Source organism: Populus nigra, chromosome 6 (assembly GCF_951802175.1).
Source record: "Populus nigra chromosome 6, ddPopNigr1.1, whole genome shotgun sequence".
Taxonomy (NCBI): domain Eukaryota; kingdom Viridiplantae; phylum Streptophyta; class Magnoliopsida; order Malpighiales; family Salicaceae; genus Populus; species Populus nigra.
In genome coordinates this window covers 6073412-6097205 of record NC_084857.1, presented here as the reverse complement: position 1 = coordinate 6097205, position 23794 = coordinate 6073412, and the positions used below count along the sequence as shown (strand labels likewise).

The 23794-nt window shown below is 34.8% G+C and overlaps 5 protein-coding genes across 8 annotated transcripts; 3 read left to right on the top strand and 2 right to left on the bottom strand.

Annotated features, from left to right (window-relative positions):
- Positions 1-390: 390 nt before the first annotated feature.
- LOC133695902 (probable leucine-rich repeat receptor-like protein kinase At1g35710) lies at positions 391-3419 on the top strand. 2 transcript variants are annotated; one of them, XM_062117875.1, is made up of 12 exons: positions 391-546; positions 630-750; positions 840-987; positions 1095-1166; positions 1352-1423; positions 1551-1622; positions 1716-1859; positions 1953-2033; positions 2129-2200; positions 2293-2364; positions 3061-3132; positions 3224-3419. In XM_062117875.1, the coding sequence occupies exons 2-12, from the start codon at positions 663-665 to the stop codon at positions 3312-3314; spliced, it is 984 nt and encodes a 327-aa protein (XP_061973859.1). In that variant the 5' UTR covers positions 391-546; positions 630-662; the 3' UTR covers positions 3315-3419. The 2 variants fall into 2 exon arrangements, with proteins under 2 accessions (XP_061973859.1, XP_061973860.1); XM_062117876.1 differs by having other exon boundaries at positions 415-518.
- A 2001-nt stretch (positions 3420-5420) lies between these two features.
- On the top strand, positions 5421-8941 carry LOC133696838 (heparanase-like protein 2). The gene is made up of 9 exons (XM_062119118.1): positions 5421-5911; positions 6009-6045; positions 6864-7047; positions 7150-7301; positions 7403-7636; positions 7766-7955; positions 8040-8165; positions 8272-8371; positions 8455-8941. Exons 1-9 carry the CDS (start codon positions 5699-5701, stop codon positions 8779-8781), a joined length of 1563 nt encoding a protein of 520 aa, XP_061975102.1. The 5' UTR covers positions 5421-5698; the 3' UTR covers positions 8782-8941.
- Positions 8942-10617: 1676 nt separating this feature from the next.
- Positions 10618-12513, top strand: LOC133696202 (remorin 1.4-like). Of its 2 annotated transcripts, none has more exons than XM_062118313.1 (6): positions 10618-10774; positions 10843-10940; positions 11153-11386; positions 11485-11815; positions 12018-12099; positions 12175-12513. In XM_062118313.1, the coding sequence occupies exons 1-6, from the start codon at positions 10749-10751 to the stop codon at positions 12364-12366; spliced, it is 963 nt and encodes a 320-aa protein (XP_061974297.1). In that variant the 5' UTR covers positions 10618-10748; the 3' UTR covers positions 12367-12513. The 2 variants fall into 2 exon arrangements, with proteins under 2 accessions (XP_061974297.1, XP_061974296.1); XM_062118312.1 differs by having other exon boundaries at positions 11153-11410.
- Positions 12514-14116: 1603 nt separating this feature from the next.
- Positions 14117-16157, bottom strand: LOC133696203 (uncharacterized). Of its 2 annotated transcripts, none has more exons than XM_062118315.1 (2): positions 15762-16157; positions 14117-15182 (listed from the first exon to the last, which is right to left on the bottom strand). In XM_062118315.1, the coding sequence occupies exon 2, from the start codon at positions 15031-15033 to the stop codon at positions 14239-14241; it is 795 nt and encodes a 264-aa protein (XP_061974299.1). In that variant the 5' UTR covers positions 15034-15182; positions 15762-16157; the 3' UTR covers positions 14117-14238. The 2 variants fall into 2 exon arrangements, with proteins under 2 accessions (XP_061974299.1, XP_061974298.1); XM_062118314.1 differs by having other exon boundaries at positions 14117-15095; positions 15762-16155.
- A 1765-nt stretch (positions 16158-17922) lies between these two features.
- On the bottom strand, positions 17923-18729 carry LOC133695735 (nodulin-related protein 2). The gene has a single exon (XM_062117668.1). It carries the CDS (start codon positions 18529-18531, stop codon positions 18109-18111), a length of 423 nt encoding a protein of 140 aa, XP_061973652.1. The 5' UTR covers positions 18532-18729; the 3' UTR covers positions 17923-18108.
- Positions 18730-23794: the final 5065 nt, after the last annotated feature.

The window sequence follows — 23794 nt, the reverse complement described above, 5'->3', positions numbered from 1 at the left end:
CTTAACTCCGTTGTATAAAAATACACCTCATATTATCATAAAAATGTATTTCTAGAACCTTGAATGGTGTAGTTCAACTAGTCAGATTCTAAGTTTGTTTTCTAGAGATTACCAATTCGAATTTCACAAACCTCAGGGTCACTGGAGGTTTACATAGTCGTTAACTTCAGGGTCCATAAGATTAGTCGAGATGCACACAAGCTGGTCCGAACACTCATATTAATAAAAAAAAATATTTATAGTGAATTAGATTGAAACCCATATTAATAGATATAGTGAATCACGAGCTAATTAAGAGTTTAGGAGGTGTAAACCCAAAAATTGAAAAGAAGGGATTAAATATTATCAGGTCAAACTTCAGGGAGTATATATACCTTTACGTTTTAACCTAAATAAATAAAATAATTAATAATAATAAAGCACCGACGAGACGGGCCTCCCATTCCGCGTTTGCCGAAGCTGAGTGAAGAACCAAGCACACCGAGTCTGAACTCTGAGCGATAATTATGCAATAACAAGTAATAATATATTACTATTATTACTACTGTAAGTATAAAAACAAAGAAATTCAGATCTTTCACTTCCATTTCTTCTCACATCATTTTGACAGTTATCTTCATCATACTTAGATTTCCAGAATCCCGGATCTCCGCTTCCTAAAAATGGCGCGTACATCCCTCTCCCTCCCTCTCATTCTCATTTTCCCTCTTCTTTTCCATCTTGCTCTTGCCAAAACCCTTAAACGCGACGGTATATCTTCAGATCTCTCTTTTAGATTCGATCTACAGACCAAATAACTCTTTGAATTGATGGTTTTTAGTGTATTTTTGCTTTTGTAGTGAAGGCATTGAATGAAATAAAGGCATCTTTAGGCTGGAGAGTGGTATACGCTTGGGTCGGCGACGATCCTTGTGGTGACGGTGACCATCCGCCGTGGTCTGGTGTCACATGCTCTACTGTAGGAGATTATAGAGTCGTCACCGAATTGTAATTTCTGATGGTTTTTTTTTGCATTTTTTTTTTTTGCAAATATGTTAATAGGGTTTTGAGAAAGATTGAAAATATGTCGTCTACTCGTCTTTTATTGGTTGCAGGGAAGTATACGCGGTATCTATTGTGGGGCCATTTCCTACTGCTGTAACGAATTTGCTGGATCTTACTAGACTGTAAGATTTGGGTTTTAGTGTTTTTGAATTTTGTTGATTTATTGCTGCTGCTGTTTTAAATTTATGGACTAAAAGTAAAATTTTGCTATTTTAAATGAAGACTGGCGGGTTCTTGATTTGATAGAGTTTACGTATTGGATTTTTTTTTTGATTTTTCTATATGGGGTATTTTTTATACATAACAGGGATCTTCACAATAACAAGCTCACAGGGCCCATTCCTCCACAAATTGGCCGATTGAAGCGTCTTAAGATACTGTAACAGCTCATTGCTTTTTCTTATTTTTAGTCTACTTTGTGCTGAATCCTTAAGCTTTGAAGTAATTTGGTTTAGTTGTTGCAAATTGTGATCCATTATGCTGGTGTTCTGTTGTTGCTGTGTCAGTAATTTGAGGTGGAATAAACTACAAGATGTTATTCCTCCCGAAATTGGTGAACTGAAGAGTTTAACTCATCTGTGAGTGATCTTATTTTCTACAATGTATAATTTGATGTTGTCAAGGATTCTTTTTTTCTTTCCTGGAATTCATTCCATTAATCTTTTTTACAGTTATCTGAGTTTCAATGCTTTCAAAGGAGAAATCCCCAAGGAGCTTGCAATTCTTCCTGAGCTTCGGTATCTTTATCTACATGAGAATCGCTTTTCTGGGCGAATTCCTGCAGAGCTGGGGACACTGAAAAATCTTCGGCACCTGTATGAGTCCATCCTCTTCTCAGCACGTCTTTGTCGTATTTTAACTGTTAGGACTATAGTTTCGGCAATCTAATTGTAATAATTTATGTTTAGTGATGTTGGCAACAATCATTTGGTGGGTACTATAAGGGAACTAATACGTCTTGATGGTTGCTTCCCTGCTCTTCGCAACCTGTAAGTTTATGTGATTCCGTAAATTCACACTTATTCCACTGATATTTTACAGCGAAGCTTTTGTGAGTAATTATATTTCTGACCTTGAAATGTAGTTATTTAAATGATAATTATCTTACTGGAGGAGTCCCTGCACAACTTTCAAACCTGACCAGCTTGGAGATCTTGTAAGTTCTCTTCATTTTTGTTCTTTCTTTCTTTAGGCAGCTAGATTCCATTGCTTTACCATGATTGTAATTGGCTGCTTTATTGGTTTCAGGCACCTATCACACAATAGAATGACTGGAATAATACCTGTTGGGCTTGCTCATATGCCTAGATTGACTTACTTGTAAGATTCTTCTTCAAAAATTTATGGCTGCTACATTTTTCCAGTGTTGATAATGCCTTTCATTGGGTCAAAGTTATAATCAGGCTCTTGTCAGAAGCAATGCACACCATGGTGGATTGAATTGCAAAAATATGTCAACTTAGACTAGAATTTTCATGATCCCTCATGCGACTTCTAGAAGCATTTTCATGAAGAAAAAAATGCCTAAGAATGCGCATTATCTGGATATAGGTTTCTCTTATATTTTATGTTGCCATAAATTATTCAATCATTCTCCTGCAAACAATTTAATATTGGCCACCTTTACACAAGTGTTTTGACACACTCACAGATGGTATTGAGGTTGAGATATCTTTGACACACAGAACTGTTCCCAACTAAAATTTGAGAATTCCTGCCAATTTTCTTCATCTGAGGAGACTTCAAACATTTTGCCGCTCTCCCTTTTTGGCATTTATATGCGTTCTTTAGATGATTGTGTGGCGGCATAAGCTTATCTGCTCTCCAAGAATATCTGTGCTGTTTCAACATCATTACACTGAATGCACTGCTCTGCCTGGCATTTGGTGAAATGTTAACTCTTCCCTTTACCACTCCTATTCCCCTCCTCCACCCTTCCTCTTTCCTTTGAACTGGTGAAATTATTTGATACAATTGTTAGTGAATTATCTGTACACTGTCTTCATCATGGTCCAGGTACTTAGATCACAACAATTTTAATGGGAGAATTCCTGACGCCTTCTATAAGCATCCATATTTGAAAGAATTGTGAGTTCCTTTCTTCCCCTTGGGCTTGGGAATGTGATAATTCCTTATAGTGCATCTCGGTGATCTACAGCTAATTGAATGTTTTCTGCAGGTATATCGAAGGAAATGCATTCAAGCCAGGTGTAAACCCAATAGGTGTTCACAAAGTCCTTGAAGTGTCTGATACCGAGTTTGTAGTTTAGTGTAAGCATCAACCTTTCTTTATTTTTGAATACTATAATATTTTTGACTTCACAAGGCTTTATTTATGTTTCTGTAATGAAATGGGAAAATGTAGCTGCTCTCTAGTTCAAACTTTCCCATTAATGATCTCAGTGTTTATAAGGTATACAAGAAAAGTTAAAGTAGAGCCCAAAATGGGTCAAATCTCCCCATGTAACTAGTGTGGATTAAGAGAAGCATGGTCTATCAGTATCTGGATGTGCCACGAGATTCCGAGGAAATTAATGCTGTCATTTTTCTTGAACTATTATCATGTTCACCGTTTTCTTCCGTGCTATATACCGAGCGCTGCCGTCACACCCTCGATCTGAATGCTGTCAAGACGCTGTTAAATCAACCAAACGACTGCATTTAAATACAAAATCCAAAGACGAGATCTCTATCTGGCATGCACGCATCAACCTTGAAATCAATGCCATCTAGATCGGGAAAAAAATATAATCTATATTGGGTTGTAAAGCTAGTGGCTCACTGAATGTAACATGATGAGTTTCACAATGATCTTGCAAGTTAGTTTTGTGAGATGCTTGACCGGTATGAACCTCAAGGCCCTTGAACACATCTGACCAGTTCACGATAGTATCAGTGCAATCAAGAGCTTAACAGCCTTAAAGAAGATGACGCTGAAAGTTACGCCTTGTCAACTGAAAGCAATCAATGTCGCATCCCAAATAACTCAACTGCCCGTTAATCTTCTCCAAAGCCGATCCACCTTCTTCCATGTATTCGCGTGGTTCTCTCGTCATGCAATGCACTCATGAACCATGCCATAGATCTTGATTGAACTGCAACCTGGCGCCTTGTCTACCCCTCTATTTCTCATCAACTAGCCATGTTTCCCGGATGCCGCGTACAAATGTGAGGATTCAAAGTATAGAAGTTGACCACTCTGCACCAGTCTCTCAGCGGCAGCATCAGCCTTTGGGCCTCGACTCGGGCAAGCGCCTAGTAAATGCTCTCTACGGCTTCTTCAGAAGAACTGTTTGGACTAGGCATTCTCTGATTATTTTCTTCGCCCCTGCAAGGAGACTGCCCATTCTTCTGCTCCATATTGTATGCACACGCAATCCGCCTATACGGGCCTCAAACCTTCAGATGCTATGCCTGAATTGTTAACTACAAGCAGATAGAATATTAGTCGTTGGACCCGAACCCAGCCTGCTCCATCTCCAAAGGGAGCCATTCTTGGATTGGGCCCAAGGTGTTTTATCAATGACTAATAATAATTATACAATACATTTAAAGAAAACGTTTTTTTTTTCATTCTCCCATTCACAGAATTTTTTTTTAAAATATTTAAACTATTATTCCATTCAAGATCATTCAATCTTGTTTTTGTTTTTTTAAATAATATTATAATATTTTTTTATAATATTAACAATCTTTTAGTTAATTATTATATATGAACCTAATATGCTATTTTTTAAAGATTCGTGAACATAAATTTTCAATAAAAATAAATTTTACACTTTTTTATTATAATTTTTTTACAAAATTTTCTTAGATGAACTTTTATTTTCCCCTTTTAATTGCGTACACAATATCTAGATATTGTTTGCAATGTTTTTTTAATTTATTGAAACTTGCTTTTGAGATCATAAATTTTTTATTTAAAAAGCATTGCTTCTCAAAAAACATGTTCTTATTGAAAAAAAAAAGCTTAGATTGAAGGGATATATGTTTTCCCACTTATTTTAAATTATTGAGATTCTTACAAAAAAAATATATTTTTACTGCCTTCCCTTTTAGTTTAAAAAACATGCTACCAATAAGAAAATATTTTGGAAAAAAAGCACGAATAAGAAAAAAATAATTCGTTCAATAAAAAAAATATAATTAAACCACAGGCGTTCGTGAAAATCTTTATTTTAATTATAAAAGAACCAAATAAAAACAGATTTTAAAAGCTACCAACCCATCGCGTGAATAAATTGGTTTGCTCTGGAATTATGAATTGAATGGGAATATAATTTTGATTATATAACAATGAGAATCTTACATACTTGTAAAATGAAATACAAGAAAATTATGCAAACAAGAGATTATCCTCTCTCTTATCTTTCTTTTTTCGCATGCTATAAAGTAGGAACCTTTTTTTTATAAATGGAAAATATGTTTGTTTTTTTTTTCGGGTGGGGGCTCCAGCTTAGGCCAGATCAGTTGAGATGAGTCAGTAGATAATTACAGAGTTATGGTGAATCAAGAAGTCGAGGACAATTATAACTGTACAGATTTGTTATTATCAACATCCTAACAGAATCAATCTGTCACAAAATCAATTACTATATCTATCTATAAAGATGTCTCCTCTATCATTGTTATCTCGAATCAAAGCTCTACCAGAATGGCTGGCCTAAGACTTGCTGTGTCTTGGATTCTTGCATCGCTGTGCTTCTCTTCTTTATGTGCAGCAGATGATGTGAAGGTTTTTGTTCAAGGGGTAACTTCCATAGCGAAAACCGATGATAATTTTATATGTGCAACTTTAGATTGGTGGCCTAGTGAAAAGTGCGATTACAATCAGTGCCCATGGGGGAAGGCTGGCCTCCTCAATCTGGTTTGTCTTTTTTTTTTGTGTCTTGTAAATTTCTTTGCCGCCGAATACTCTTATTGATCGGGATGCTAAGACTTTAGGGGCTTTGCCATATTTGCAGGATTTGAACAACAAGATTCTGGCTAATGCTATCAAGGGTAAGTTTTGATTGGACAAAACTATAGAAGTATTCTCATGTATATGTTTAATGCTTTTCGGTGTGGATGATTTATTTCCAAGACAAAACTGTTACTCTTGCTGTCATATTTACAATAGCATTGAATAATTTTTTTTTAAAAAAAGAAAAGTTGAAGTGGATTGCTGATATTTATTTCCAGAAGTTGGTAGACATTTTTATATTTTTTGCATGGCACTCAATAAAACGTAGCCAAATTAAACTCTGGATGATTTGGTAATTACAAATTCGTTTTTCTTTTAACTTCTATCAGGTTTAAAATGATTCGTGATTATAGATGTATAATTGCTGTTTGGAAATCATGTTTGGAGTTATCAGGTCTCAATGCTGGGTTTGCAGAATATATTGATATATATATATCCTGCTTCTACATGTCTTTCGGAATTGCAATGTTCAAATGTTGTCTTTGGCCTTTAATCCACATGTTTTCTTTAATATTTCAAGTGTCAGAGGTCCTGATTGGCCACATTAAGAGGAATGCTTCTGCATAATGTACTAATCCATGTCAGCGTTTTGCCTTTTCAAGATGATCTGGTGACTACTTCTGTTTAGCTTTAAAACAATATGTGATCCTTCTCTGCAAGAATTTAGAAATTGCAGGATAGAAATCATGGTTGTAATCATTGGCTTATTATCCTACATCCAAAAAATATATGTATCCGCTCCTACAAGCATCTAGAAATTGCAGAAATCCTGTTCTTGGTGTCTTCGACCTTCTACTCCTTCTGCATTGACCAACTCTCTTAGCTTCTAAGGTCCTGATTGTTCATACGATTTCAGCATTTGATCCTCTGAGAATCAGACTTGGAGGCTCATTGCAAGATCAGTTGGTTTATCAAGTCGGCGACTCCACTAAAAAATTCCCTCATTTCAAGAAACAAGATGATGGTTTATTTGGATTCAGCAAAGGTTCTCTGCCCATGGATAGATGGGATCAGCTCAATGACTTGTTTAAGCAAACAAAGTACGTGTACCGCATGCATTTCACACCAAGTTACTCTCCCCGAAATATGATTTAATAAATTGCCGCAGCTAAAACTCACACGATTTTTGTGTTTTCTGGCAGTGCTAAAATCACATTTGGTTTAAATGCCCTTATTGGGAAGAGGAAATCTGACAATTCTACACTTTGGGTTGGTGAATGGAACTCAAAAAATGCCCGAGATTTCATGAAATATACTGCATCAAAGGGATACAAGATTGATTCCTATGAATTAGGTAATTAAGACCACGCTTTGCTTGAATGCAGTAGCATAACTTCTTGTGTTTTCTAACGTGTCTTATTACGCAACTAATTCCATGTCCTGATTATCTGTCAGGAAATGAGTTGTGTGCATCTGGGGTATCTGCAAGACTGGAGGCTGACCAGTATGCTAAAGATATTATTCAACTTAAAGAAATAGTGAAGGAGCTGTACCCAGATCGCGAGACACAGCCTAGGGTGTTGGGCCCTGCTGGTTTTTACGACACTGAATGGTTTAAAACCTTCCTTGAGGTCTCAGGACCACATGCTGTCGATGGAGTAACCCACCATATATACAATCTTGGTGCAGGCATGTATTATTAGTTCACTCTCTCTCCTTCCTCCCCCATTCCTTTTTTTTTTTTTTATCTTTATATATTAACAAAACCGAGTTAATGCGTCTAGTACCGATATGGTTAACTAACAACCAAGTACGCAGGTGTCGATAAAACCCTGATCAACAAGATTCAGGATCCATATTTCCTGGATGAAATAGCAGAAACATTCAAAGACCTTGAAAATGTTGTCAAGGAATTTGGTCCGTGGGCAGGACCATGGGTTGGGGAATCTGGTGGTGCTTATAACAGTGGTGGCAAGGATGTCTCGCATACTTTTGTTAATGGATTTTGGTAAGGAGACTCCACTTATTTTTATCTTACCTCCTGAGAATTGCATGGATTTTACTCGTAATTTACGTGATTGTTATGGAACAGGTACCTGGATCAACTAGGCATGACAGCAACCTTCAATCATAAGGTCTACTGCAGACAGACCCTCATTGGAGGAAACTATGGTCTGCTTAACACTACATCCTTCATCCCAAATCCAGACTATTATGGGTGCGTGTTACTCTCTTCTTGACAAGAATAGTCTTAATTCTGTATGAATTCCTTCTTATTTTATTTACTTAATTACTGGTGTATTTATTTTATTACCTTGTATTAGTGCACTTCTGTGGCATCGCTTAATGGGAAAGACTGTGCTCGCTACCAATCATTTTGGCTCCCCATATTTGAGAACATACACTCATTGTTCAAAGCAGAAGGTAAATGTAAAGCTACAAAATCTCTGTCATTGCAATTCTCCTTTGCACCATGAGGCATTAATTATAGTTCTACTAATTTGCAGCCTGGCATCACAATGCTTATCATTAACATGTCAAACTCCACTTCCATTGATGTTTCTGTCACCAATGACGAAAACAAGTACCCACATAATTACAGAATGACTGTTAATGGTTCATATCAAAGAGAAGAGTATCATTTGACCCCAAAAGATGGCAACATCCAGAGTGATGTGGTACTGCTGAATGGAACTCCTTTGCAGCTTACAAGTTCTCAAGACATTCCTTCACTGAGTCCAATGATTGTTGATTCTTCTTCCCCGATCAGAGTCGCCCCTGATTCAATAGTTTATGTTACTATTAGAGACTTCAAAGCTCCTGCATGTGCTTAGAAGTTTACTTTTCTCGTGTTTTTTCTCTTAAGTTTAGTTGATTTCAATAGTTTATGTTTTCCTTTTCTTTTCATACCAATTCAAATCATTGATGCTTACTGTAATTTCAGTTGCAGCGTTGTTAAATCCCAAAATCTCCTAAATTTCCTTCCAAGTCTAACTAAGTCGCCATTGCGAGTTGCTATCTTTTTTTTGAAATCGTTATAGCATTCTCAAATACACAAAAGTTAAAAATTATCTAATTAGTATGTGCCACTAGAGATGGCAAATAGGTGGGTTAGGTTGCATCTAAATAGGTTGGGTAACGTTGTAATCATTATTTATTTATTATTTATAATCCATTTTTTTATAAAAAAAAAATTAGTTATGTGTACCCACTTAACTTACTTCCTACATTTCAAATCATTTAATTTATGTTTGATATGGCTTTTACGAGTTGATTTAAATTATTTCTTGACTCCAAGAAAAATCATTAATATTTTTAGTTAAAAATAATTTTTAATTTAAATTTAAGTCAAAAGGTTATTAAATTGAGTTAAAATATTGATTTAGTCAAAAATTAAAATTTTTAATTTTTAACTTATGGATTCTCACTTACATTGTATATTTTTTAAAAGTAATTTTGAGTAATTTTTACTAAGCATATTGTTAACCTCAAGTCATTTTAATTTATTTTTATCGTAAATTATTTATGAGGAATTTTTTAATTATAACTCAAAATACAAAAGTCATGCTAATTAACCAAATTTAACTAGGTTTAGCTAATTCTATAACAAAAAATAAAGTAAAAATAATTTTGGGTCAAACTACCAAACCCGGGGTTTAGGTTATGAGATTAGGTAATCTCATAGAAACAAATAAAAAACATTACGAGTCTAATTTCTAACCAACTTAATAGTAAAGAATGAAATCAAAAAATAAATCAATTAGAAAAGACAGCTTAAAAAATTAACCTTAGTTAATCTAAGTTAACTTATTAAACTCTCGGCTTAGATTATAAAATTAAGATAGATTTATAGAAAGCAAGTTGAAAAAAATTATGGAGCTTATATTTTTAACAAATCTAATATTGAGGGTTGAAATAAAAAAAATAACTAAATTCATAAGACTAGCCCAACAAAAAAAAAGTTGAAAAAAATTACATAGCATAATTTTCAAAACAATCTAATATTAAAAAATAAAATAAATAAATAAATAAATAAAAATAAAAAGATTAAATTATTAAGAGTTAAATTGAAAATAAAAATACTATTCTAATAAATAATGTTTGATGAGTGTAAAATTAGTGGCATCTTTAGTGTTTTGTTAATTATGCACTGCCTCAAGGGGTCAGATGATTGTGAAAGCCGAACCCAAGTTGTGCAGGCTACGTCTCAAGGCGCTGCACCTTTTAGATGAAGGAAGACTTGATTCTGTTCAGAGAACTCGAAGTTCACAATTTAACTTTGTAATACGTGGTAAAAAAGTTCTTGAAGCTGCCTTGAGGATTAAATCAAGAATCACCAGTTTCTCTTACACTAGATTCAGAACTCATAAGTTGACTTCGGGGGTTGTATGATTGTTCTTAAAAAATGTTCCTTTTTGTGCAAAAAGAAATTTATGGAGAGCAAAAAGACACCTTTTTCAATCCCTAATTTGAAGTTTCCCATCAAGATTCTTATCCACTTCTTCAGCAGAAAGAAACCTGCAGAAAGGTTGTTAGAATGTAATGGAGATTTTTTTTATTATGTTACATGTTTAATGAAAAGTTAAGCATCAAGACTATTCTTTCCTTGACAAATCCAAACCAGGCAAAGCATATATCCTAACTTTACTTGACTCCTACAACATAGTCACAGCCTACGCCACGCCTAACTATAACAAATTGCCTCCTTTCCTAAAGCTTCACCTTCAAATAAACACAGAAAAGATGAATCCTGCACAATGTCCAGGAACTTGAGATTTCAGAACAGCCATTTCCTCGAGCAATGGAGAATATGCTAAAGCAAGTCAGGTAAACGCACGACTCTCATTAACATTAATGTTCTCAAGGACCCCATCATGACTGGCCATTTCTGTCAGGGTGAGATTTTCTGGACAGGAAAAACCAGAAGAGCCTCGAAGTGCCAGACAAAGAAGAATTCCATCCCTCAAGACTTCATCCTTTAAAGACGATACTCGTAAGATTTTTATGAATTTCCTTTAAACTTCCATTACCGAACTAAAAAGCTTGATGTGTTTTTTGTATTTTACATGCTCATGAAAAATAGAGTTACTCAAATGTCCGTACTGCAGATAATTACCAGCGGAAGAAAAAACCCAAGAGCTGACAGTTAAGGTAGTAAAATATATAGATGAGAAGACTAATGAATCTCATTGATGGATTTTGCAGAAAACAAGAGACCTCAGAACTGGTTCCGGAGACAATTTTCTGGACAAACGAACCAAGATTATGATTCCAATAGAACAGAGCAGGAAGTTGCTGTGGCAGCGGCGGCTTATGCCATAACATCGTTGAACGCATCGAGCATCCCGGAACAGAAAAAGATCAGCAAGGGACCTGAGACTTCAATGACCCAGGCTGACAGAAAAAGGGAAGGATTGGCAGGTTTAATCTCAGAATCTGGCAGGATATCTAAACAATTTTCAGGTAAAACAATTTGAATAAACTAGTCTCCCAATTGTACTTTATTGAACAAGCATTAATTAACTACGTCTAATCAGGTAAAGGTTCGAAAAGCCAAGATAGGGAGGTGCCAGAAACAGCTACCAAAGAAAAAACAACTAGCGAGGTTGCCGCTGCTGCCCCATGGGTTAAAAGGACCTTAACACCTACTGACAAGCCTGCTGCTCCATCAATGAAGAAAATCCCAACCTCCATTGAAAGTGCGGAGCCTATGACTGACGTGCTTCCTATAAAACCAAAAATTACAGTACCAAAGCCTGAACTGCCTCCCACAAGCAAGCCTGCAATCCCACCGACAAGACCTGCAATAGAAGACGGGGCTGATGCAGATGCTTGGGAGAGAGCTGAATTGTCTAAGATCCAAAAGAGGTATTCAATTCATATGGAGAGTGCTTTACTAAACCATAAAATCTATTACAAGCAAAACCAAAACAGTCGTCCTAACAAAAATTACACATGCCAAGTACACGGAAATAACATCATCCAAGATTTGCAAGGATTTGCTTTGATTTTTCTTTTACAAGCAAACACAATGTGATATTGTTCTTCCACTAATACAAAGAATTGTCAGGTACGAGCAGATGAATGCCACAATACTTTCCTGGGAGAACAAGAAGAAAGAAAAGGCCAAAAAAAGACTTCGAAAAACAGAGGTTTGCTTCATTTACATTTTTGTAATCCAACTCAACTTTTTCTCAGGAGCTGATAAGTATTTATTGGATCTGCAGAGTGACCTGGAGCGAATACGGTCAAGAGCCTTGAAACAATTTCATGATGATATTGTTGATATTGATCAGATTGCAGGAGGAGCAAAAGCAAAGGCAGCAGAAAGGCAAAGAAATGAAGAGTTCAAGGCAAAAGAAAAGGCAAATACAATCAGAAAAACAGGAAAGCTTCCTCGGACATGTTTCTGCTTTTAAATCCACCAGTTATAAAAAGTTACCTGTTCCAGAAAAGAGCACCAATCTTCTGCTGCTACAAAATGTATACGAACAAATTCACAAGGATATGTGCAGACTAATACTGCTGGTATTATAGTGATCAATAGAGCACTGTTCTTTCTTTTATGATGCTTATTTTTCATGGAGAAAGCAGGAAGCAGTAATATTAAAGCTGCAGGGGAAGCTTAATCCTCGATCAACTTCTACCGAGTATATAGTTCCCTGAAATTTCATACATACTCGAAGCAAAACAGAACTCATGAACTGATAAGCCAACCAATTATCTAGACCATCCTCCTTCCTCTCTTTTCTTACCTTTTTCTATTCCTTGTCCCCGCAAATGATCAAGGAACATGAGCAAGAAATACAACCCAATTACAGAATTTCAAGTGTAAAAAAATTGCACCGAAAATTGAAACTTTGACATGGCTTGTTTAATTTTTAGGGAGATAAAACAAACTACCGAGAACCAGATAGATGAAGGAGGACAGTAATTTAATGCTGAGTCATATCAAAAAATTGATAAGTGTTATTGTAGCAAAGAAATCTAATTCCAAACAGACAGGGTGGATAGAAGTAATACTGTAGCCAACTCCAATTAGTTTACAACAAAACCTTGGTTGAACTGACAAGTAGTTTGCAGCTACCAACTGATACACAACGCTTTCTTTATCCATTTTTTATTTTATTAATTGAAGAAGACTGCTGAAAATAATAAACCAGCAAAAAAGGAAACACTTAAAGCAAGTCATTTGTAACTTTCATAAAGATTACAGGACACAGCATTGTAATTGTTAGAGATTCAGTATACCAGTGGGTGGGGGGAAGAACCCTTCTTCGGTTCTTCTTCACAAACTGAAGCAACAACAGCAAAGAACCAGGGAATACGGGAGGGTTTAGTGAGCAATATCCCCTCTAATTTATTGGCTGCCCTCGGTTTATAAAGGGAAGGAAGCAGATATTATAGTGGCACCTAATTCATGCCTCAAATTCTGAAAGCATCTCTACAAAGAATATCCCTGCACTAAGAGTTAACGAATAACAGACATAACTAAGAAGTAGTCACAACCAGCCAAAAAATTTTATTGGCCAGCATGCCACCATTGTACTTGACAGACATGCGAAAGGTAGGCAAAAATGGAACAGTGTGATGAGAAAAATCAAAACGTTCTCAGGATGCAAATCAAGATTTCATGCGAGTCCAAGTAGAGGGCAAAAAAATGCAATTTAGAAATACAAATGCCAAAATAGTGCATTTTTCCCAAATCCACTCCAGTATATTTGGACCATTAAAAGATCAAAATTATATCCTAAATTCCCTCAATAATCGTTCTAAGAACAAATGAACCACTCTCGGAGTGAACAAGGAACAACTAAGACATCTTAACAACTTTTTGATTAAGCCAGCCATAATCAGGCTTCCGCCAAGCATTTATGGAAATTCTAATGTTTTCGACAACCAGCCAGACAGTGAAAGAGATCTGTGAAAGAAGTAGAGCTGGATCAAGACATACAACACCACTCGGGGCAAACAACAGGATTTGGAACATTAACTGCAACTCGGATATTTAAAACCCAGTCAGGCAAACAAGTCCAGTCACTGTGGCCTCTTTGAAATCTTCACTCTATCACAGAAACTCTCTAAAAATGTAAAAGTTCCTGAACATCCAATGGTCAAATAATCAGGAAACGGAGTCGTCAGTTTAAAATATAAGGAAATGAAGTGAAATTTTAGAAACAGACAAGCTGATAAATTGAACGACTATCGAAATGCCAGTGAAGTGAATACTGAGAAATGTCAGGGCTGCAAAATTTCTTAGATTGTCTGAAATGAGAAGCCAACAAAACATCTCAAGAGGCTATCTCTTTCACCAGCCTAGCCAAAGTGGGGTATGCAAAGTACAATACCAGGAAAGATGGTAGTGCAAAAAGAACTGTCACTAACAAGTAAAGTACAATGACAGCACTGATAGGTACCACAAAAAGAACAACTAGTAGAAATATGATGACTAGTGGAAACTTCGTTGTGAAGTCAAGAAAATAATCCAGAGATTTGTGAAGAGAAGAGTGATTCCTCTCTCCATTTCTGCTACCACCATCTCCATTAAAACCCAACTGACCCTGTCCCTGATTATATGGAGCCCTACTGAGGCTACTGTTGCTAAATTGATGTCCAAAAATTATTTTTCCTTTCGGGGACCAAATTGGTTGATTGTCATTTGTGCACAGGGAGGAACTAAACTTCACCCTGTCACCGTTCAATTTTTGAACCATCCAGAGGAGAAAGAAATTCTTGCGAGGGAACTTCAGACTCCCCTGATAGACTAGTCGGAATGACAACAACTGACACCAGGGGCAGGAAACAAAGAATGGAATCCTTATTTTTTGCATAGAGAATCCCAACACAGCACACTGAAGCCCGAAGACACAGTTTTCACAGAGGGAATGACCACACCATAAGACATAAGGTACATTCTCAACAATGTTGAAAGATTCCCAGCATAGCGGGCATTCAAGTCCTTCTTCCCCGCTAACATTCGAACACACCTCATCATCTGAAAACTCTAAATTAGCCCGATTTGCCTCTCTTGAGCTTTTCTTCAATCCAATGGAAGCGAGGGCATTCGACGCAAACCTCCACATCATCCTGGACCAAAAATAAATAAATGGCAGTAACCGCTAAAACTGCTGAGATCAAGCCATTTATCCTGTGAGAAAAACAGAGTCATAATCCAGAATGTTAAAATTTTTCTCTTCAGACATTAATCAACACCGTTTTGTTCCAAAAATGAAATCTGAAAATGAAAAAAAAAAAAGTTTTTAGCAAGATATAAGATCAGGAATGCATTTGTCCACGTGCTTTCATTAAGATGAACAAATAAAAGTTAAACTCTTGACCAAATTCAAGGCAAAAATGACACAAAGCTTCTATCTTTACAAAAGATTCATCAAACTCGCAGCATATATAATTTCTGCAGAATTCACCTACATTGCTTGTTATTATTTTGCCTGCAGTTTAAGTAACCAAGTCCGATTTGAATACGAGAGGGAAAAAAACATTTAAATTATTTGAAATCATTCCAATCTAAATAAGAGCTTATATCCAATTAGTTTACATTGATCAAATTACTTATAATTTCCATAAGATCATGTAAAGAAAAATTATCAGCATGAAAAAACAAAATCCCTGACATAGATTTACGCTCACAACTGCAATAATAAGCATTCATTAAAAAACCTCAAAATGACAATGAGCATAAATGCAAGGATTTAACAAAATTGACAAAAATCTGGAAATTTTCACTAGAAATTGGGTACTGCGTCATTGAATTGTGATGAATTGCAAAAACATGGGGGGATATAAGCGAAATTACCTTTTAGCAATTGCAATTTGGAGGAATTAGGAGTGGGCAAGAGATCCAGAGAGGAAGAAAATCATCTCCCCCCCTCTCTCTTCCCCCTTCACTTGTTGGCTTTCTGTCACCGCTGCTCCTTGTCCTCGGCTAACGTTATATGAAAATGGAAAGAAAAAAAAAGTAACAAAATCAAACTGCGTCGTTTCCTTCCCAAAAGTCTCGGAGGTTAGGCGATCTGACTGTTGACTGGCGCCCCGCTTCCTATCATCTAGAATATAAGAAAGGATTATTTTGAATAAATGCATCGATGATCTTTTATCCGGAGAATGTGATCACCGTTTATAATTCTTATTGGGTTTAACTTCTCTCGTGTAAGCCATTGATTAATCTATCTCAAGAAAATCTCACCATGGTAATATGCTTTCTCCATTTTGTAATGCTTATTTGCTTGGTAATCGCTAAATTATTTTCTGCAGTGTACTGCAGATTAGATTAATTTTAAAAAAAAATAGAAAAAATAATTTAGGCATTATTACTGTTTTTTAGTAAAAAAATATATATTAATTTAAGCATTATTACAATTAGCAACCAACTAGTTCAGCCATTACATCAAAACCATGGCGCGCAAGTGATTCAAATAATAAAAAATGAATGATTCACATATTATAAAACCAACTGATTCAAACCAAAATAAGTCCTATAAATAAACCCAGTACCAATAACAAACAATTGAATTTCTATTGAGAGGAAATGAAAAGGTAAAGCCCATCAAATTTTCAAAATTTATCGTAAATTCAAAATATATCATGCATATATCATGCATTTTTCTTCTAGTTTGCAAGTTATATATATATATATCCGAGACAACCCTATATATATCCGAGACAACCCACCTATCATTTTGCTTCTAATGATATCAAATTGAATCTGTTGCCACATCCATGCTATTTTTAACTCGATTATTACCTTTCTAGTAATACCTTCCTTTTTTGTTCCTTGAACTTTTAAAACTAGAGTGTTTGTGTTATTTCTAGACCGATAAGCTAACTGAATTACATTATAATAATTCTCATGTAATTTAAATTTAAAATTGAATTAGGTTGGGAGTTAAGTTAAAAAGTTTTTTTTATATTAATTTTACTTTTTTTTTAATTTTACCCTCGTGTTTTTTCTACTTGCCAGTGAGGTTGTTTCTGAATTTATCAAATCGAATAATTCTTGTCATAATAACTTTTACACGGTTTAATTTTAAACCTGAATTGGATAAGAAATTAGATCAATAGGTTTTTTTTCTTGCCAGTCTTAATATATTTTTTCTTGATTTCACCCTTATTTTTTTTACTAGTTGGTCAAGTTATTTTCAAACATGACAAGTTAATGAGGTAACAACAAATAAACTTCAACACGATTTAATTTTAAACTCAAACTAAATAAAGGGTCAAATAAAGAGTTTCCTTGTTGGGTCATGTCTCATTAAAATGTTAAATAATTTTATATAGTTTAAATATTTTAAAACAAATTTAATTCAATCCAACCGAGAATATATTAAACTAATATCAACTATAAACTAAGTATTTTATTAATTAATTTCTAGAACCTTCCATTTGCCCCCTAAATGCACTCCTTTGAAGTTCAAAAACTCAATTCACTCTCAATAGCTTTAGATTCTTCATAGAAAAAGGTGAATAAGCTCCATGAATCATTTTAGTTACGAGTTATTGATACGAAGAGAGAAGAAAACAAACAATATCAAAAGGAGGAGAAAGCAGAAACGATTGATTGTGGAGAGCAGCAGAAAGCCGTTTGTAGCCGTTTATTGTTTAACACAATAATGATGGATACATTTGTTTTTGACACCACGATATAAAGTGGGTTCTTAACGCCTCATACAGGATCTTAACAAGCAGAGATGATGGGTTAGCTGTGACGACAAGATTGAGTCAATTTTTTTTATAAAGACTGAAGGTCAGGGACTGATTCGTGATTCATTGCCCAGGAATTTTATTTTATTTTTGGATCGGAGAGGAGAGAGGACTAAGGAGTCGATCACAACAAATAGCTGACTCTAACCCAGTCAACACCCATCAGGGACCATATCGTGCTATTTTTTTTCATCTCCAAGTTCGCCAAGAAATTAGCTGTGATGAAGGAATGAAAATTTCCGAACAAAAACCAGATATATAAAACTAGAATATTAAATTAAAGAGTGACAGCATACAAGAAGTAAAATACAATCAAGCTCCACAAGTACATCAAACACATCAGTACATATAACACACGTAGAGGATTAGGATTGAAATTTAAAAGCTGCATAGCACTAAGCACATTAATTTATTTGCGCAGACTTAATTCCAAGATATATAGTCTACTTGAAGAATCCTTGAGCCATCTTGAAAGCTCCCCCGAGCCCACTTCCAGACTGGTCATCGTCAACACGAGTTGAAGGCGGGGCTGACGATTCCTTTTTGTCAACAGGGGCTGTGTCGCCGGAACCAGTAGTGCTCGGGGTGGCGGTGGGCAGGGTATTAGAATGGTACTGGTGGAGGTAAGTCTCAGCCTTTTCTAATAGCTGGCCCATGCCTTTCTCTTGATCCAGCTTTCCGTACTTAGAGGCAGCTTCAAGAAGATCTTCTGCAGCACCAGCAACTTTGGCCCTGTCTATTTTGTCTCCTTCGCTGCCGAACGAGGCTTGAGCTGCCCCAGCCACTAGCTTGGCACTTGAGAGAAGCTCAGACGTAGTGGGTTGACGGTCATGCCCAGTTCGTTTGTCCTTGGGAAGTAAATCCATGGATATTGTCACTATTAGCTAGGAAACAGCAGCGCGAATCGAGAGAGGATTGCAGATAATTTTCTTGTTTGGATAACTGGATAGACTGTAGAGGTGGAGGGGTTGGATTTATTTATTAGTGTGATGATATTGCGGAGGGACAATGGGTAGTTCAGATATAATGACATTGATTGTGGTGGTAAAGGATGTAGGGCCAGTCTAATCTAATCAGTGAGCGAGTTTCTTGGCATCCTATGTACCCTTTCAGCGCTGGGGGCGTGTTTACTTCTTGGTTCCTCGAGCAACAGCGAGAGCCAAGTCGATATTGTGTCGGCAACACGTTTGTGGCGTATATTGCAAGTGATAATGTGAATCTGTGATGGTGAGTGAAGTGTCTCCGTCTCGGGAGATCAAGGGCCCCTAAGAATTTTTAGCCCCTATTGTATTACTTAATTCTCAAATGAGTACCAAACTTTTTATAGATTTCTCAATAAGGTTCTTCTATCCAAGTTTGTTAAATTTCCCATCAAGTCTTCCTCGCCATGATCCTGTTTTAATGCATAGAGTATGCACATTAGGTGAGAGATATTGACGTATATTAATGAAAGTATCTAATTGACAAGTGTGTGAAACATTAGGGATCTAATTGTAAAGTATTTTATTTTGAACGGGTTTATAAATGGAAAAGGTTAGAAACCCAAAATAACCTCCGAAAACACATAAGCCTTCCAAATAACAAAGAGCAAAACCGTAACTAAATTATTAAAGGCCATAGTATGAACACTCACAATCCAGGTGTTTTCCCGGTCTCTTTGTTTCTCTTCCAGTTTAGTGTCGTTTAGTTTTTTCGATGTTAATATTTGGTTCAGGGTCTCTTATTCGAGCTGGTCACTTTATGAATATTTTTCATTAAATTGAAGATGCCTTTTGAATCCAACTTTCAGAGCTAGAACTTTTGTAACTAAAATACAATAAATAACAAAAACAAAATAAAACCTGATACGTGTATAAATATTATCTTTAAGAATATTTTCTCCACACATGCTACTTTTTAAGATTCAATAAGTTTCTTTTTTAAAATAAAAATTACAAAAATAATTAAATCAAGATTAAAAGAAAATACCATCAGTCTTTGCAGACACATGAAATAAATTACAAAACTAAAACGCTGTTACAACAATTCATAAAATAAAAAAGTTGCTAGAGAATTAAAAAGTTATAACTGTTAAAAAGTTCTAAAATAAAAAAATTGTTATAATTTTATAACTAGTAGAAAAATAATTCTAAGCATTTAAAAAATAGTGATTTCAGTTTAAGGAGTAAAAATAAATTATTGGTGGAGACAAAATATTCAATGTCATACGCGTGAGCCAACTATCGTTTTTTTATTAGTTATTATCTCATAAAAGTTCATTATTAAATATTAAATAAAATTTTTATTTTTTTAATAAGAGATAAAAAGCTCAATATATAAACTCTAAATGAAAACCTTAATTTTTAGATGTGGGTTAGAATGAATATATATATATATATATATATATATATATATATATATATATATATATATATATATTCACGGGAAGTAAAATATGTTTTTCCAAACCTTTTGAAATATTCTTTATTATTTAAAACGGTAACTACACAAACGCACCCTGAATATTGCAAGGATGACAACATTCTGTGATGTCGTTAGAGTGACCACATCATTAAATATTGACTTGAGATTCTTCAGCCCAATAAAATGGCCAATGCTATGATCAGTTTAGTTCATTACCAGTCTTCGAAAATATTGATTTATCGAGTCTCAGTTTCATACGACAGCCGGTACACCCCAGAGGAGTGGCTCCTGAGAACACAGGGGGTTGGTTTTCTAGCTGCAAGCTACAAGATGGACAAAGCACACTGTGTTCTCAGGTCACCCCTTTGGGGCACCCTGTGGACATGACTTCATCTGCTTTTCTGAATCATTCATTAATTCTGCATATTTATCCCTTGTTCTTCATAATCTATGAATTATATGTCAACATCTAACATGCTTGCTCGTCTGTTCAGGAGAAATGAAGTTGAGAATCATGATATTCTGTCTCGTACGTGTTGCCTTCTCACCGCAGATAAAAGTTGCAAAGCAGCTAGCAAGCTTGATAACGGAGGGGTGTGGATGATCCAACAAATGTTCGGACACTGCTGTTAAAACTCTCATGACCTATTTTCTTTTACTGGATAAAAAGTAATCTAGATCCGTCTACAATGCATGCCGCATTTTACAGTCAACCAAAGATCAGCTACACGTGGGCAATTAAAGCTGCACTTATTTTTTAATGTTTATTTTGATCAGCATGTGAGTGTATTCCTAGCATATTATACAAGTTTGAATCCTAAATGTTAGCTATTAAAAGGTTTTTTTTTTTAATTTTTTCTTTGGTGATATCATTACTTCGCATGTGCCTATAACTCCACTAGCAAGAGACTTATATTGGTACGTAAACGTTGAATAATATAAGATTATTATTAAAATTTTATATAATAACTTAAAATATAAGATTGGCATGTTAAATTTTTAATTAAAAATTTTATTATATTTAATCATCTAGTAGCTGGTTTAGAGATAAGAGTTTGGGACAAAAAAATTTGTTTCCCCTATAGTCTCAGATTCGAGTTATGTGGTTACTAATATCATAACTACTAGAGGTTTACATGATCGTTAATTTTAAGATCCGTGAGATTAGTCGAGGTACATGCAAATTAACCCGGACACCCATGTTAATAAAAAATATATATATGTTCATTGCCAAACAATGTAGCCTTTAGTAGTTCAAGTTTTTGAATCTTGCTTCATGTTTTAAAAAAATCTTGCTTCATGTTTAAGCCTTCCAAATAACAAAGAGCAAAACCGTAACTAAATTATTAAAGTCCCTAGTATAAACACTCACAATCCCAGGTGTTTTCCCGGTCTCTTTGTTTCTCTTCCAGTTTAGTGTAGTTTAGTTTTTTCAATGTTAATATTTGGTTCAGGGTCTCTTATTCGAGCTTGTCACTTTACGAATATTTTTCATTAAATTGAAGATGCCTTTTGAATCCAACTTTCAGAGCTAGAACTTTTGTAACTAAAATACAATAAATAACAAAAACAAAACAAAACCTGATACGTGTATAAATATTATCTTTAAGAATATTAGCTCAACACATGCTAATTTTTAAGATTCAATAGGCTTTTTTTAAAAAATAAAAATTATAGAAATAATTAAATCAAGATCAAAAGAAAATATCAGCAATCTTTACAAACACGAAATAAATTAAAAAACTAAAAACCTATTACAACAAATTAAAAAATAAAAAAGAGAATTAAAATATTGTAGCTATTAAAAAAGTTTTAAAATAAAAAAGTTCTTAGAATTTTATAATTAGTAGAAAATTAATTCTAGGTGTTTAAAAAATAGTGGTTTTGGGTAAAAACAAATTATTATTAGAGATAAAATATTCATATAAAAATTATTGTTGAAGATAAAATGTTCAAAAAGTACAAGTATTACCTTGCGCCGGGGGTAATTAGAGATTTTTTTTTACTAGGCTCAATTTTATACACGTGAGCCAACTACCATTGCCTTGCTGGTTATTATTTTATATTAAAATTTATTATATAAATATTAAATAATTTTTTTTTTAATATGAGATAAAAATCTAAATATATAAACTCCATCAAAACCTTAATTTTTTAATGTGGGGTAGAATGAATATATATATATATATATATATATTCACGGGAAGTAAAATATGTTTTCCAAACCTTTTGAAATATTCTTTATTATTTAGAACAGTAACTACACATACACCCCCTGAATATTGCGAGGATGACAACATCCTGTGATGTCGTTAGAGTGACCACATCATTAAATATTGACTTGAGATTCTTCAGCCCAATAAAATGGCCAATGCTATTGAACCGTCCATGATCAGTTTAGTTCATTACCAGTCTTCAATAATATTGATTTATCGAGTCTCAGTTTCATGCGACAGCCGGTACACCCCAGAGGAGTGGCTCCTGAGAACACAGGGGGGGTTGGTTTTCTAGCTGCAAGCTACAAGATGGACAAAGCACACTGTGTTCTCAGGTCACCCCTTTGGGGCACCCTGTGGACATGACTTCATCTGCTTTTCTGAATCATTCATTAATTCTGCATATTTATCCCTTGTTCTTCATAATCTATGAATTATATGTCAACATCTAACATGCTTGCTCGTCTGTTCAGGAGAAATGAAGTTGAGAATCATGATATTCTGTCTCGTACGTGTTGCCTTCTCACCGCAGATAAAAGTTGCAAAGCAGCTAGCAAGCTTGATAACGGAGGGGTGTGGATGATCCAACAAATGTTCGGACACTGCTGTTAAAACTCTCATGACCTATTTTCTTTTACTGGACAAAAAGTAATCTAGATCCGTCTACAATGCATGCCGCATTTTACAGTCAACCAGAGATCAGCTACACGTGGGCAGTTAAAGCTGCACTTATTTTTTAATGTTTATTTTGATCAGCATGTGAGTGTATTCCTAGCATATTATACACGTTTGAATCCTAAATGTTAGCCATTAAAAGGTTTTTTTTATTATTATTATATATTCTCTTTGGTGAAATCATTACTTCGAATGTGCCTATAACTCCACTAGCAAGAGAGTTATATTGATATGTAAAAGTTGAATAATATAAAATTATTATTGAGATTTTATATAATAACTTAAAATATAAGGTTGGTATGTAATTAAATTTTCAATTAAGAATTTTATTATCTTTGATCATATAGTAGATGGTCTAATGATAGAAGTTTGTGAATAAAGAGTTTGCTCTCCTATAATTTTAGGTTTGAATTTTGTGGTTGCTAATATGATGGTTACTGGAGACTTATATAATCATTAATTTTAGGGTTCATTGAATTAGTCGAGTGCGTATAAGCTGATCCTGACACCCATGTTAATAAGAATAAAAAAAATTCATTGGAAAACAATGTCACCTTTAGGAGTTCAAGTTTTTGAATTTTGTTTCATGTTTAAAATGGCTATTTTTTTTAATTTCTGGTAGGAAAATATTGTCACTATTGATCCAAGAAAAAAACTGAAAATGCAATATAAGTCTCTTTTTATTTGAGTTACCTTTTATGTTCTGGAAAAGGTAGCTCAAATATAAGTCTCTTTTTAATTTGAGCTACCTTTTACCTTCATCGAGACTAACGGGACGTTGGTGTCGTGAACTAAAGGGGAAGAGTTTTTCTTGTTATTGTTAAAGGCTTATGAA